General features: G+C 38.5%; 1 protein-coding gene across 1 annotated transcript in view; it reads left to right on the forward strand.

Annotated features, from left to right (window-relative positions):
• Positions 1 to 1,211: 1,211 nt before the first annotated feature.
• The window catches only part of LOC26531103 (aminopeptidase N), a 77,353-nt gene continuing 61,677 nt past the window's right edge, over positions 1,212 to 16,887 (forward strand). Inside the window, exon 1 of the mRNA XM_032433974.2 lies at positions 1,212 to 1,289. Within this exon, the coding sequence (XP_032289865.1) occupies positions 1,212 to 1,289 (78 nt within the window). The remainder of the gene's footprint in view (positions 1,290 to 16,887) is intronic.

Consider the following 16,887-nt stretch of genomic DNA (forward strand, 5'->3'; position numbering starts at 1 on the left):
TTCATTTCATGGATTAAGCAAAAGCACTTTGTGTCGATCGTAGGATCAAAACTTTATCGCTCAATGTAAATCGGAAACGAAGCGACGCAAAACACCATCGACCAGCTTTGCTGAACGCAGGCTGGCGACTAGCTTCGTTGCTCGTGTCAGAATCAACAAGCCGCGACTTTGCCATTCGAACAGACAATCAGCTAGCAAGTCGTGCGAAATTGTAAAACCCAGTTCAGGAAGCCAGGGTAGAAATTTTGCGTCGCAAGCAAATGTTTGGGCGGTTTTCACCTTAGTGTTTATATTGTATTTGGCTAAATGTAGCGATCCACCAGCAACAGAACCAATTTTCAGAAAAATTGAATTTGTGGGCATTTTTGCTTGTTCGGACAGACGCACACTGACAGTACAACGGTAAATACACATATAGAAAGAGCACTGAGAGTTACCCAAAACAGTTTCTGTAGTGCGAGGGAATAAAAAAGAGCAGCGATCCCGTTTTAACGCACAGGTAAAATGTATTTCTTACTCTCTTGCTGTCTAAGCGTTCGAACGTGTCTCGAACCCAAACAAAAACGAAGGCCGACTAGAACTTCTTACTTGTTTTCATAGAGTAGGGGCAAGTAGTGTTGTCTGTTGCGCGTTGAAACACTACCGAGGGAGCTTTTTTCAATATACTTTTATTACTGCTAAGGGTCTTAGGGTCATTTTTTGTTGGTAGAAGAGTGTTCAGGGTATCCCCTTGTCGGCAACTCCACCAAAGAGCCGCTCACTTGTTCATTATATATATATATATATCCTTTAAATTTATGAACTAATATCTTTTGTCCACCGACCACATTTCTTACACATTTCTTTTTCCCCATAAGAAAACTCATATCATATATTTTTCAAAAATTGCAATTTTGAGAAAAATGTGTAAATTTGCCGCGATCATTTCGTGTTTTTTGCGATGATTAATAGAGTTTTCTATCGATCTTGTGCAAAATGGTAAAGTATCATAACCATAAACAGCTGGTATATCAACGAAGGCAAGCGGCAACTTTAAATAAGAAATTTTAAATCATAATAATCCTACAGATTTTTTTAGATTTAAAACATGGCGAAATGTTGAAAAGAGTACCTTAAATGGAACCCTTACTTCGAGAGAGCATGCGTATCTAACTAGATTGTATGCTTCAGACATTACTAAAATTAAAATTTTTTTAATTTATTTCAGTAAAATGAACATCTTTAAGTCGAACGCATACAATTTATTGTTTTTTCTGCCATTTATGTTTTTTTGCTATAAAACAAGTCATGTAAGTAATACAAAATTTTTATTTATATTTAAACATTTTTTTTTCGGCGAAGTACCTAAAGGATTACGGTCATGACAGTCTTCACATTTCAGCATCCATGCGAAGAGATAATTATATTTTCTCGTGTGTTTTTTCTTTCTATAAGAGCTAGAGACTTGAAATTTCGAATGTAGGTCCTCCTAGAGTTAATTAGTGGTATGGCTCTTAGGTAGAGGTGTTCTGTACCGGGTTCGAGTCTTATTGAAGGAACTATTTTGTTTTTAATTTATTTCTATTTGTGCTAAAACAAACGCACTCGTTGCGAGAGCTGCATTTGGTGTTGGCAAATAAAGCTGCATGGCATCCCTTAGTCGGAATATTCCCGGCTATAACCACTTATTTTTCTTATACCCTGAACCCATTAAAAATGTATAAGGTAAGGTATAAGGGTATATTGTATTTGTGCAAAATCCAAATGTAGAAGGAAGCATCTCCGACCCCATAAGTATATATATTCTTGATCAGCATCAATAACTGAATCAATCTAGCCATGTCCGTCTGTCCATCTGTCCGTCCGTCCGTATGTATGAACGCAAGGATCTCAGAACCTTTAAGAGCTAGAGACTTGAAATTTTAGATGTAGGTGCTCCTAGTGCCCGTGCAGATCGAGTTTGTTTCCGATAATCGATAACTTACTCCGTTTCCAAGCAATCGATATCGATATCTTGTTTTTTGGGCAATATTGGTAAATAATAAGAGGTAAGGTCACCAAACATAATATGTTGTTTTTCGAATATAATATATATGTCAAGTATCTTTCATTTTATATCTACCGCCACCTCCCCGCTATCACCCTAGAGCTATAAATTAAGTTAATAACCCAACTTTTATTGCCATCCAATTTAAGCCACAATTTAAATGCACTTGACTTTTCAGAATACACAAATATTCTATGGTACAATAAGATATACTGTAGAAAATTTCATAAAGATCGGTTAAGAAAAAACCAAAGTTATATGCAACTGCGCAATTGAATGGGGCAGCAGCTTGAAGAATTTCTGTATACATGTACACACACACATTCGCGTCTGCTTTTCATTCTAACAGCATGGTCATTGGGACTTGTTTTGTAATGGTATTTTACTTCCTTTTTTTTAACATAAGTACTTAATTATTGGTGTGGCTGCTGAGTAGAGGCATAGCAAGTGGTGCGGTCTGTCGCGAGTTCGAGCCTTACCGGGGAAAGTACTTTTTTTTTTTTGCTGGTGTAGCAGTTGAGTAGAGTCGACAGCAAGTAATGCGGTCAGTTGCGAGTTCGAACCCTGCCAAGGGAACTTTTTCTTATTAATTTCTTTGGTGTTGGAATAAGAGGGTTCAGGGTATCCCCTAGTCGGGAGCTCCCGACTAGAACTTATTACTTGTTTTTTTATTGTGTTTTGTATATTAACAATAGTATATCCTTTATTCCTGCGGAACGGCTGTAAAGCATTGCTTCTGAGGCTGAGGTTTCTGCTACCTAATTATCCTCCGTTCGTTGCGCTCAACTTTCCTGAGTTTACTTCTGTTGGGTCTCTGGCATGCTCAGAACCAAGTTATCTACCGTGAAGAGACTGCTAATGGTGTGTCAATGTCTCAGTGTCACAGTGTCTCCAGTCCACTCTGAAAGATGTTGAGATAAGCGCCGTGGCCATATCGCTCCAAAAGCATTCGTGGGAGCTGCATTAAAAATAAATAAATTTCTCCACACTTGCGGAGCTCCCCTGAGAACCAGGGAGCGCTATCAGACATCGTTGGGTAATCAAGAAAGACACATATATCAAAGGGCGAGTGCAGGATAAAGTTAAAGGGCAACATCAGTGTCTGCACAATTGCACAATTGAGATCGATCCACTTACAGAATAAAATTATTAAGTTGATGAACATCAGCTAGGGAAGGTTGAATCTATTGGCAATGACTTGGCAACCTCTTTAAGAGATTTAAGTCGTCAAGAACGACGAAGGGGAGGAGAAAGATTTAATAGCGTTAATATGGCTTTGGTAAATGGTCATTTTAGATAGTGGTGGAATAGCAAAACATAATATATAGTCACACAAACTACCACATGCCACTTTTACACCCACTTGCTCGATCACCGAAATCAAAAGCTCAATTAGTTGTGAAGAAAAAGGCACAACAGTTATGCATACGTTTCTTCCGTTACGGAAAATAAAATTTGTTAGAGGTGTATTTGCAAGGAAGTATTGACAAATTTTCTGTTTTAGCCATGTCTCAGTAAAAGTGATAATATTAAAATTGAGGGCAAGAGAATCGTCAAACAGGGTAGGTAGTTTATATTTAAGACCTCTACTGAGTTAATAGGCAAGCACTAGATAGAGGGGGTAATAATATTTGAGATCGATTTTTTTCGGCTTTATATTCTTTAACCTTTAAATATCCGGCTAAAACTTTCTACATCAGATAATTGTAGTACATATTTCTGGTGGAACATTTATATTAAAAGATGATATATGCCTTGAATAGGCAAGCTTAAATTTTTCGACCCATATACATGGGCTGAAACGACTAGCGACATATGACCCAGATCCAAGTATTCCATTAAAAATTTGAATACCGACTTTTAGAGGACGATTTTGAGGATTCCGTTCCAAGGTCAGGAATTGAAAATTTGAAACTTGGCTTGAGGGTTAACACACTAAATCTTAGCTACTAGGCAATCTGGTATATATCCAAACGAATCATTTTCTTCCCTTGAGGTGGTAGCTCTAGTTTCTACGCAAGATTTTATTTCCCAAAATAGGCGCACGAATTCATCTGCACTTTCTTCAAAGCTTGACTCAAAAATGCATACATATTAGAGAGGTGCATGAATGGCGAAATAAACACGTTCAAATGAACAATACCAACAAGTAAGAGGTTCTAGTCGGGAGGGGATATCCTGAACCCTCTTCTTCCAACTAGCTCATATTATTTACAAAAATTTCCCAAAAAACGGGATTTTGAGATCGACTTTTATCGATTGCTTGGAAACGGAGTGAGTTATCGATTATCAGAAACAAACTCGATCTGCGCAGGCACTAGCACCTACATCTAAAATTTCAAGTCTTTAGCTCTTTTAGGTTCTGAGATCCTTGCTTTCAAACATACGGACGGACGGACGGACGGACAGACGGACATGGCTAGATCGACTTGGCTATTGATGCTGATCAGGAATATATGCCTGTTACATACATTTGCATTTTGCACAAATACAATATACCCTTATACCCATTATCAATGGGATCAGGGTATAAAAAGAAGAACGGAAAATAACAAAAAAAAAACATTTATTTCTTATGCCCCATACCGTCACCGATTTTTTTCTTCGTCCTTTTATTTTACTGCTTGCGTCTGTTGCCGTCTAGTATGAAACACAACACGCACTCACATAGGTACTCATTCGTTTCATCGTAAGCCTCGTACTCACTCATTTTAATTCAATTCGAGTCCATTCAATTCAACGTATGTTGTGAGTGAAGCCATGCAGCTCTCTACCTGACACACGTGCAGCGTCCACTGTCGAGCCCAGCCGTCAGCGAAAGCTCATTACGAAATATCCACTGCGGACATGGGTCACCTGCTCGAGGAGCCTACGGTGATCTGCAGCTACCATTTGGTTAAGGTTTAGTTTTTGGAGTCTTCCTATTTCAGTTTATTCTGCATACCATCGAGGCAAGCAGACCGCAAAAAATGTTCAATTTTATTCATATTTTTATGTGCTGCACCGATTAATTTATTTCAACTAATTTGAAAACAATACAACTGTAACTTTCAATGTGATTCTGTACATTTGCAAGAATCCATTTGACAAATTTCTATACAGCTTTTGAGGCGATCTACCAATCTCTTGACAATCAGTATGCATTTCCTTAATTAACATAATTTATATTTACATAAATCGACGAAATTAACATGACTGCAAGAAATATTAAATGCACCAAGGCAAGCAGACTGACAATACAATGTAGCTTTAATTGTTGCCGTACTTGCGATCATAACACATATCAAGCTTAACACAAATTAGTTTTAGTGCTGCGCTTCTTCCGGAATTCCACCTCATCCTTAGGTTCCTGTTCTGTAGCCCTATGTTCGAGTAAGACTCCTCGAAGACCGTAAAAATAATTATTCGAAAAATCGTTATTTTAAGTGTAAATGTATATCAGCTCCGCTTCAACTTTTTTACCCAACAGGACAGATTACAGCTTTATGTGAAAGCCTAAAAATGCTGATTACAGTTCAATCACTAACCTTACAATGCATTGTACGATTAGTGGTATCGATATTTATTCAAATAACATAGCAAGGTACTTAATACTAAATGTTAAATTGTAGCTCGAAACATTCTCTCACATGCAGAAGGAAGCATCTCAGCCTCAATAGCTGAGTTGAACTAGTCATGTCTGTCTGCCTGGGCGTCCGCCAATGTGGCGATCTGAAATAATCTAATAGCCTATATCTGCTTTCACATTTTTAAATTTTGGAAATATGTGAAACAACTAAGGCCTGTACGTTTTTCTATTATATGAAATCATAGATATATGTCGAATTTAGACTTGCATTTTGTCCTAAACAATAAAAATAATTCAAATATGAGTCCAAAATAAAAAGGAACCACTGAATTTAAACGCAAAATAATTTTATATTTCCATTAGCAAAGTAAATGGTATGCTGATATCGGGGAAATTATGATAAGAAGTCGTTTTACGATTCGCAGCATTGTACAACGCTTTAAAGGATCACAAAGCCCTTAACACGCTACACGGCAAGGGCACCCTCGGGTTTTAAATGACCGTGAACGGAGCGATATAGTGTGGAAAATTAAAAAGAACCCAAGATGAGAAAATCACGCTGAAGATATAATACCCTTGTGGACCCAACCCTTTCATTATGCTCATAGTGCCTTGCCGGTATATAAGAAGCACAGGGAAAATAGTTGATGCCGAGTTTGGTCAAGATATTTTTGTAAACAAAAAAGGTTTTTAGTAAAAAGCCTAGCTATCGACCGATCATTTCTATGGCAGCTATATGATATAGTGGTCCGATCTTATTAGGATTTTGTATGTATATGAGTAGCACAGTAAAACTATTAAATGTCTGCTTAATTTTCGACCAATCGTTCCTGTTGGATATCAGCTGAGCCAGGTGCGGAGCCCCAAACTACCCGTAGATATGATGCAGCCTGCGGCGTGGTTACCAACCGAGGCAGCTTTGAGGGTTTTGCACGATTGTTAATGTTGAGATTAGCAAAAGACTCCCAGTTCACGAGCGGTTCATTTTAAAGCTTCAATTTTATTGAACTTTACCTTTATACTATAATTATTAATTTGAGCTACACAGAGCGTATGTCCGTTGACTTGGACTGACGCTCACAGACTTCGACATGTAACGATGTAAGACAACTTAAAGACAGGACTGAATGCTGGAGCGCAATTTGTGTAGTTACCGTTGTACTGTCTGTGTGTGTATTTGGTCGCACCTCTCTTAGGCTGGCTTGATTGCTTTTGCTGTTTGGCTGTAGCCCAAACATTCTCCCTTTTTTGATGATTGCAGCATTCATCATCAAATTTATATCCAGCGGCTTTCAAATTCTCGGGTTTGAAGAAGATTACTAGTTAGCATTTACATAAAGGTTAGGTGTCATTATCAATCCATTTCTCTTGTATGGGTAATGGACAGAGCTTTGTTACTGGCCGTTTGATAACACCACTGCTTGTGTTTAGAGTTACAACTCTAACTAATCCATCTGCACCAGCATGAGTGCTTGTAATCCGACCCACCGATGCCAAGGAGACTTAACTCCGGCTTCCCATAATCCACTAAAGTGTGGAGCTGATGGATGGTTGAATTGCCAAGTGATTCCCTTATTCAGCAATTTTGGCGCGATTAATCTTCAAATGTATGAATAGTATGCCTCCCTATCAGGTTTTTTTTTTGGCTCCGACAAAATTAGACACATAGACCACGTCTGGCTATGAACAAATTTCCCATTTGTTAACTTGCAAACTGATGCTTCATTTTAAAACATGTGCTACATTTATGTATACCAAAACGATCTACGTTGGGTGGGCACCGGTATGTCAGAAGAAAGTGCTTTCCATTCCTTAACAAAACAGTCATTTTACACTAATCATATTACTTCTTATCCTAATTCATCTGTTGATACCTCACTTCGCTTACGCTCAGACTCTATTATGCGAAAGTTGCGGATAATATGTGTAACATATACCATAACTCGACGAAGTCGTGTAAGCGATGAATATTGACTTACGAACATCGAGCTTGGCATCTTTTCCAATGATATTTTGTGGCAAGTCAAGCTTCTTGTCTCAATACTCACATGTGAGAGTGACTTACATACACTAATTCCCCGACTCAGATGGTCGGCAGGATTATCATTCGAGGGAACCTGTCTCTATTGCTTTGCATTCGAGATCTCCAGAATTTTGTTTATGCGATTTGATACAAATACCTTCCAGTTTGCACCTCCTTTACGGATCCATCTGATGGCTATCATTCAGTCGGACCGAAAATAATACTGCAGAAACATATTAATTATAAACATATTAATTCGCAAATTCTATTTAAAATACTTATACATTTTTGCAGCTTTAAGAGTAGCACATAGCTCTGGGTATGGTTAATTGTGGCTTAACAGGCGAGACCTTACATTTTGACAGCAGCAACTTCGTATGAAATGCATGATCCCCGGTTGGAGCACGCTCCATAGGCATGAGTTGATGCATCACAAACAATAATGATGTTTCAGCACATCCACTGCCAATGGAAATGTCTCCTTTACACCAAACTATCGCATGACTCGCAGAGCTTAAAAGGGTACTGAGCTAATTCCAAACATAACTGTTGAGCATGCATACTCCTCGATGTGATCGTTTTATGGGCATCTTCCCTTGGAATATTGATGCAACTGTAAATTTTGTTTACATCAGCCATAAGCACGAATCTTAGATTACGCTTGTTGAACTTCTCCTTCGGATGATTTCGTCTTCCATTTCGCTCAGCTCCAGATACTCATTAATGGTGTGACAATATGCTTTTCTCAACCTAGGGTCTGCACGCAGGCGCCTGTCCAGATAATCTTGTGGCTTCAGTGCGCTTCGATATGACAAACCAATCACCATAGTTTGATCCAGATGGGACAAATACATAGACGCACAAGATATTTTCCCGAATATAAAACAACGACAAGTATTGACAAAAAAAGTCCTCGCACCCCCTTCCTCACTGAGAGACCTCGTTGTCCTCATTGTCAAATTGCTCTAGTTCCCAAAACTTGCGTAAAACATTGTCGAGCTCCGCCTTTGCATCATAAGCGTGTACCTTCACTGTGTGCGATGATACCATTGACGCACGTTGGTTGATCTTTCCAGTCACGATATAGCTTAAATGCGTATTTTATGCTAAAGGTAAACTTGTTGGCACTCGGTGGACTTCACCGAGCATTAACTCTTCATAAAATAAAATAATTAATATCGGCTAAATGGAAATCCTGTAGATGTGGCCACTTCGTGGTAGATATTCTTCTATCAGGCATTCTTTGACTCACCTTGGGTAGGACATACGCAAATATTTGATGCTTTACCTGTGGATCATATAGGCATTCTTTTTTTTAGCTCAATTCCTGTAGACGATTCCGTAATTCTTTCATTCGCTTAACCATTGGCTTAAATGTGTACTTGTTTCGATGTAAGTCGTGGTTGTTGGACTGCATTCGCGGACACTTGTCGAGTAATAAATGAAGCTTTTGTGTAGCTTTGACTTGCACGTAAGCCATATACGCCTTGCCTTAGGCAGCTTCTTCATCATATAATATACCAAAAGTTGAGACTGCTGTTTTATATCAGCTCCAACTTTCCCCAACGAGCTCACACATGAGCGACAGATGTGCACAGACCATGTTCAACTGCTAATTGATGATCAAAACATCTATGTAATGTAAAAGCAATACTCGTTTATTGTGATATAAATTCACCAGCATTTTCCATGCTAATGGGTAATTCGATTCTATCATAGTCAAGGGATCTATATCTTTAACAGCTTCCTTTGATAACGAATCCTTTAAATAATGGAAGCGGTGTAAGTCAGTAGGCATCCGACAGTGATGGACACGCGATAGGAACACATCCTTGAATGCCTTGAATTACTACTGAAAGTTTGCAGCCTCCCCGTGGACAACTTCTTTTCCTCCATAGGGGTTATACAATGTTCATTCATAGTCTGATGCAGACACGTCTCATTGAATGCGGTAAGTACCGAGTGTCTTCAACGATCACAATCCAATGTCCAATTCTAAACTCCTCAGTCCAATCGCAAAGAATCTCCTCACAGGAGGCACCAAAAATATGTTGGATATCGGCTGCGCCAGGTGCGGAGACCCAAACTGCCCGTAGATATGATGCGGCCTGCGGCGTGGTTACCTACCAAGGCAGCTTTGAGGGTTTCGCACGATTGTTGGGAATTAAAATTAGCAAAAGACTCCCAGTTCAGGAGCGGTTCATTTTAAGGCTTTATTTTTATCGAACTTTACCCTAAATACCATAGTTAATAATTTGCCCTACACAGAGCGTATGTCCGTTGACTTGGAAAGATGCTCACAGACGTCGAGATGTGTCGCCGATTCCGCTGTTACTAAGCGGGCAAATTCAAGCTCAAAATAATTACAAAATGCAAGGAAATAAGAAAACTTAAGGACAGGACTGAATGCTTGAGCTCTTGGGAGAGCCACTAAATTCAACTCAACCGTGATAGCGCGTGATCCATTAAGTAATACGATATTACTCAAAATCGGCTGATCTAACCGCAGGAGCATTTACCGTTAATCTCACTTTTCATGCGCTCTCTTATAATATTCTAAATTAGGCTGTAGCCCAAACAGATCCTATGGCAGCTATATGATAAGTGGTTCAATCTTATTAGGATTTTGCATATGTATGAAGATCATTGTAAAACTAATAAATGTCGAGTTTGGTCAAGATATCTGCGTTTGTGCAATAGAAAGAGGGACTCCTGCAAAGTTTCATAAAGACAGCCATAAAACTGTGAGAAAGTAAATTTAATATTTTTCGCTCAGATCGCAAAATTATTGTGTGTGGCAAGACAAATAATGCCTTCGAAGAAAAACCTTGCAGCACCGATATCGATTTTAATCGATTGCTTGGAAATTGAGTTAGTTATCGATTATCGGAAACAAACTCGATCTGCGCAGGCACTAGGAGCACCTACATCTAAGATTTCAAGTCTCTAGCTCTTATAGGGACGCAAAGTGGGTGGAAAGTAGAAAATGTTTGCTGTGCCAATACTTTTGTGTGTGTCTGTATGTATATATGCCATTAAGCCATGGAGTAATAAAAACATGGAGAGGGCGTTTGGACCAAAAGCTCTTTTTCAAAAATTCTCAAGCAAGATACCGAAGTTGCAAACACAACGCCCGGCTTTCTGCAGCTACTTCTGCCCAAAATTCAATCACGACTTTAAAACAATTTCTATAAGAACCAACAACAACCATAATCAAACAAACGTTTCAACAATGAAACAAGTAAGAGGTTCTAGTTGGGAAAAAAGAACTAGAGAAGACCCTGAACCCTTTTATTGCAACACCAAATAAATTTAAATTGGCGGGGTTCGAACTCGCAACTGACCGCATTACTTGCTGTCGACTCTGCTCAACAGCCACACCAGAAAAAAAAAAAACTTTCTCCGGTAGGGCTCGAACTCACTTGCTATGCCTCTACTCAGCAGCCACACCAATAATTAAGTTCTTATGAGAAAAAACACGAACTAAAATAGCATTACAAAAAGAGTCGCAATTACCATGCTGTAAGAATACGATAGAATGCGAATCAGATGCACATGAATGCGTACATGTATACAGAAATAGAAGTATTCGCTAGCTGTCCCATCCAATTGCGCAGTTACTTTGGTTTTTTCTTAACCGATCTTTATGAAATTTTCTACAGTATATCTTATTGTACCATACAATATTTGTGTATTCTGCAAAGGTCAATGCATTTAAATTGTGGCTTAAATTGGTTGGCAATAAAAGTTGGGTTATTAACTTGATTTATGGCTTTGTGGTGGTAGCGAGGAGGTGGCGATAGGTATAAAATGAAAGATACTTGATATTTATATAATATTCTAGAATATATCATGTTTGGTAACTCTAGCTATTATTATTTACCCAATTTGCTCAAAAAACAGGCCGTCGATATCGATTTTTATCGATTGCTTGGAAACTAAGTAAGTTATCGATTTTCGGAAACAAACTCAATCTGTGCAGGCACTAGGAGCACCTACCTAGCTATTATAGGTTCTGAGATCCTTGCGTTCATACATACGGACAGATGGAAAGACAGAAAGACGGACATGGCTAGATCGGGTCGGAGATGCTTCCTTCTGCCTGTTACATACATTTGGATTTCGCACAAATACAATATACCCTTATACCCATTTTTAATGAGATCGGGGTTATCCCCTAATCGGGAGCTCCCGACTAGAACCTCTTACTTGTTTTAAATTAATTTGGTGTTGGAATAAAAGGCTTCAGGGTCTTCCCTAGTTGGCAGGTCCCGACTAGTAACTCTTACTTGATTTAATTTTGAATAGGTGTAATACTTATTAGAATAATTTGATTGTATTTTTCTAGTTATTATTACTATTTATGATTATTATTTATAAGTAATGTTGACACATAAGCGCCTATGACTTGAACCTATTTAATATTGATATTTATTTTTTAGGATAGAGCTATAGTTATTTATTTGCCCTGTGTATTAGTTTTGTCAAACCGTTTTCGCGTTCGCCCTGCAAGAAAAAAAGTTGTATGAAATTGTCAATAATGTTGTTTGATTATTTATGAGATGTATGTGTGTATGTGTGTTCCAGGAGTAGCCGAAATTCGTAGGTCCGATTTTATTTTGTTTATCGAGGTCCTACTCACCCCTGTTTGATCTACTTCTAGCCCCTTTTCAATAGGTTCAGGGCGCAAACAAGTTTTAAATTGTATAATGTTGGGGCGATCGGGCATCACAGAAATAGATACATTTAAAGTTTTGGTCTTTGATAAGTTTGCTTGCACTAATTTAGAATTTCGAAATATTATATTATTCTGTAGTTTTCGTCTATTCAATTTGGAATAAAATTCTTATGCACACACTCATATAGCCTTGCTGCGACATACTCACGCAAATATAGACATTTTGCGCAGTTCCACCAAATGCAAGACGCTTTGGTCAAGATGATATTTCTTCAACTACACACGATTACAAACATTGAAATATTTTTAACAAAGCTAGAAAGTTGTTTTCTTTTACAAGGCAAAGGGTTACGGAAGGAACACGAGAAGTATGCAGCCGTCTCCACATATGCCGATCCGAAATATTTAGATAAATTTCACGATCTTGTTCAAAATGATCCTAAAACAAATCCATACACTACATTCAAACAGGCCACACACGCCTCGACAACCTTACCCCAGGCATTCAACTTGGTGATGGACGTCCAAGCCATCTCCTCAGCCAACTACAGCAAAAAAATACCACTAATGACGAATCAGTTGTGCGTCGTTATTGGATTAAGCTCCTACCTCCTGCAGCTCGCGCCGTCATAGCAGGTATTCTTGAGACTTCCCCGAATACAACATTAACGTACTTGCAACAGCCGCTGACGCCGTAATGGATACATTCAGTTATACTGCATGTGATAACGTCGCAGTGCATTCACGTAATAACACTGCAACTAAGCATTTAAATGACAACCGAATCAGTAAGATTGAAAAACCTCTGGGTACCTAGGACATAATTATTCAAAAGATCAATGCAAAACACCGATCGCATATACCGATTCAAACCAAAATTGCTGGTCTTATAACAAGTATGGCTGCAGTCCTTCCATTAATCAAATAAACAACAAAAACGTAATAAACAGGCAAACACCGCCGAAAAAATCAAATTAGCAAACTTCGACGCCCAATCTGTTTTCCATGCTTAGTATAAACGTTCACAGTATAACAACATCTTATCGACTATTTATTCCAGACACAAAGTCTGGCAAAAAGTTCCTTATCGACACTAAACCGACGTGTCTTAGCCACCGGCGAAAATTCTCTTTTTTACTGCTAACAGCACTACCATTAAAACATATGGCTCAACCCGCCTCACTCTCGATCTTGGGTTACGTCGTCCATACACATGAAAATTTATCATTGCTGATACAAAATTTCCAATCATTGGATCAGATTTTCTACAGCACTATAACTTTCTTGCCAATATTAAAGATGTTAATTAATCGACACTCTAACTTGGATAGCATTGACAAGGTGTCTGTAGCCTTCGATCATCAACAATATTAAAGAGAGAGAGAAAGGCTATCTTTGGCACGCCGAGGATCTAATACCCTTGCAGACCCAACCTTTTCTTAATGCATATAGTGTTTTGCCTGTATCTAAGAAGCACAGGGAACATAGTTAATGCTGAGTTTGCTCAAGACGTCTTGTTAAATAAAAAAGGTTTTTAATCAAAAAGCTAGTTTTCGACCGATCGGTTCTATGGTAGATATATGATATAGTAGTCCGACGTTAATAAGATTTCGCATTAAGGGAGCATAGTGAAATCTTTAAATTCCGTGTTTAATCAAAATATCTTGAATTGACAATAAAGTTTTCCTATGGAAGCTACATGATATAGTGGTCCGATATTAATAGGATTTTGCATATATATGAGGAGTATAGTAAAACTAGTAAATGCTGAGTTAAGTCAAGATATCTTGATAAAGAATATTTATTTTTACACAACTTAATTTTCGACCGATCGTTCCTATGGCAGCTAAATGATATAGTGGTCCGATCTTAATATGGCAGCATTGCCTTTATTTAAGGAGCGTAGTAAAACTAATAAGTGCCGAGTTTTGTCAACATATCTTGAAAAAATAAAATGTTTTTTTATACAACAACTTAATATATTCGACCGATCTTTCCTATGGCAGCTATATGATATAGGGGCCTGATCTTAATAGGATTTTGCATGTATATGGGGGAGTATAAAAAAACTAATAAATGCCGAACTTGGTCAAGATATCTTGAAAAACAAATGATTTTTCACACATTAACATAATTTTCGACCGATCGTTCCTATGGCAGCTATATTATTTTATGGTCCGATCTTAATAGGATTTTGGATATATATGAGGAGAATAGTAAAACTAATAAATTCTGACTTTGGTCAAGATATCTTGATAAACAAATTGTTTTTTCATTACAACAATTAAATTTTTGACCGATCGTTCCCATGACACCCATAAGATGCTGCGTGCAACAGAAAGGAGGACTTCTACAAAGTTTCATAAGGACAGCTATAAAACTGACAGGAAAGACAGACCGACATGGCTATATCGTCTCGGCTGTTGATGCTGATCAAGAATATATACACTTCATGGGGTCGGAGATGTCTCCTTCTATGCGTTGCACATATCACAACAAAATTATAATACCCTCTTCAGGGGAATAAAAACGTTTAATGCATCTTGTGAGTACGCCCGACTGGTGGAGGAATTCAAAGACATTAATCTGCTTAATTTTCGACCAATCGTTCCTGTTGGATATCAGCTGAGCCAGGTGCGGAGCCCCAAACTACCCGTAGATATGATGCAGCCTGCGGCGTGGTTACCAACCGAGGCAGCTTTGAGGGTTTTGCACGATTGTTAATGTTGAGATTAGCAAAAGACTCCCAGTTCACGAGCGGTTCATTTTAAAGCTTCAATTTTATTGAACTTTACCTTTATACTATAATTATTAATTTGAGCTACACAGAGCGTATGTCCGTTGACTTGGACTGACGCTCACAGACTTCGACATGTAACGATGTAAGACAACTTAAAGACAGGACTGAATGCTGGAGCGCAATTTGTGTAGTTACCGTTGTACTGTCTGTGTGTGTATTTGGTCGCACCTCTCTTAGGCTGGCTTGATTGCTTTTGCTGTTTGGCTGTAGCCCAAACATTCTCCCTTTTTTGATGATTGCAGCATTCATCATCAAATTTATATCCAGCGGCTTTCAAATTCTCGGGTTTGAAGAAGATTACTAGTTAGCATTTACATAAAGGTTAGGTGTCATTATCAATCCATTTCTCTTGTATGGGTAATGGACAGAGCTTTGTTACTGGCCGTTTGATAACACCACTGCTTGTGTTTAGAGTTACAACTCTAACTAATCCATCTGCACCAGCATGAGTGCTTGTAATCCGACCCACCGATGCCAAGGAGACTTAACTCCGGCTTCCCATAATCCACTAAAGTGTGGAGCTGATGGATGGTTGAATTGCCAAGTGATTCCCTTATTCAGCAATTTTGGCGCGATTAATCTTCAAATGTATGAATAGTATGCCTCCCTATCAGGTTTTTTTTTTGGCTCCGACAAAATTAGACACATAGACCACGTCTGGCTATGAACAAATTTCCCATTTGTTAACTTGCAAACTGATGCTTCATTTTAAAACATGTGCTACATTTATGTATACCAAAACGATCTACGTTGGGTGGGCACCGGTATGTCAGAAGAAAGTGCTTTCCATTCCTTAACAAAACAGTCATTTTACACTAATCATATTACTTCTTATCCTAATTCATCTGTTGATACCTCACTTCGCTTACGCTCAGACTCTATTATGCGAAAGTTGCGGATAATATGTGTAACATATACCATAACTCGACGAAGTCGTGTAAGCGATGAATATTGACTTACGAACATCGAGCTTGGCATCTTTTCCAATGATATTTTGTGGCAAGTCAAGCTTCTTGTCTCAATACTCACATGTGAGAGTGACTTACATACACTAATTCCCCGACTCAGATGGTCGGCAGGATTATCATTCGAGGGAACCTGTCTCTATTGCTTTGCATTCGAGATCTCCAGAATTTTGTTTATGCGATTTGATACAAATACCTTCCAGTTTGCACCTCCTTTACGGATCCATCTGATGGCTATCATTCAGTCGGACCGAAAATAATACTGCAGAAACATATTAATTATAAACATATTAATTCGCAAATTCTATTTAAAATACTTATACATTTTTGCAGCTTTAAGAGTAGCACATAGCTCTGGGTATGGTTAATTGTGGCTTAACAGGCGAGACCTTACATTTTGACAGCAGCAACTTCGTATGAAATGCATGATCCCCGGTTGGAGCACGCTCCATAGGCATGAGTTGATGCATCACAAACAATAATGATGTTTCAGCACATCCACTGCCAATGGAAATGTCTCCTTTACACCAAACTATCGCATGACTCGCAGAGCTTAAAAGGGTACTGAGCTAATTCCAAACATAACTGTTGAGCATGCATACTCCTCGATGTGATCGTTTTATGGGCATCTTCCCTTGGAATATTGATGCAACTGTAAATTTTGTTTACATCAGCCATAAGCACGAATCTTAGATTACGCTTGTTGAACTTCTCCTTCGGATGATTTCGTCTTCCATTTCGCTCAGCTCCAGATACTCATTAATGGTGTGACAATATGCTTTTCTCAACCTAGGGTCTGCACGCAGGCGCCTGTCCAGATAATCTTG

This window comes from Drosophila virilis, unplaced genomic scaffold (genome assembly GCF_030788295.1).
Source record: "Drosophila virilis strain 15010-1051.87 unplaced genomic scaffold, Dvir_AGI_RSII-ME tig00003822, whole genome shotgun sequence".
Classification (NCBI taxonomy): domain Eukaryota; kingdom Metazoa; phylum Arthropoda; class Insecta; order Diptera; family Drosophilidae; genus Drosophila; species Drosophila virilis.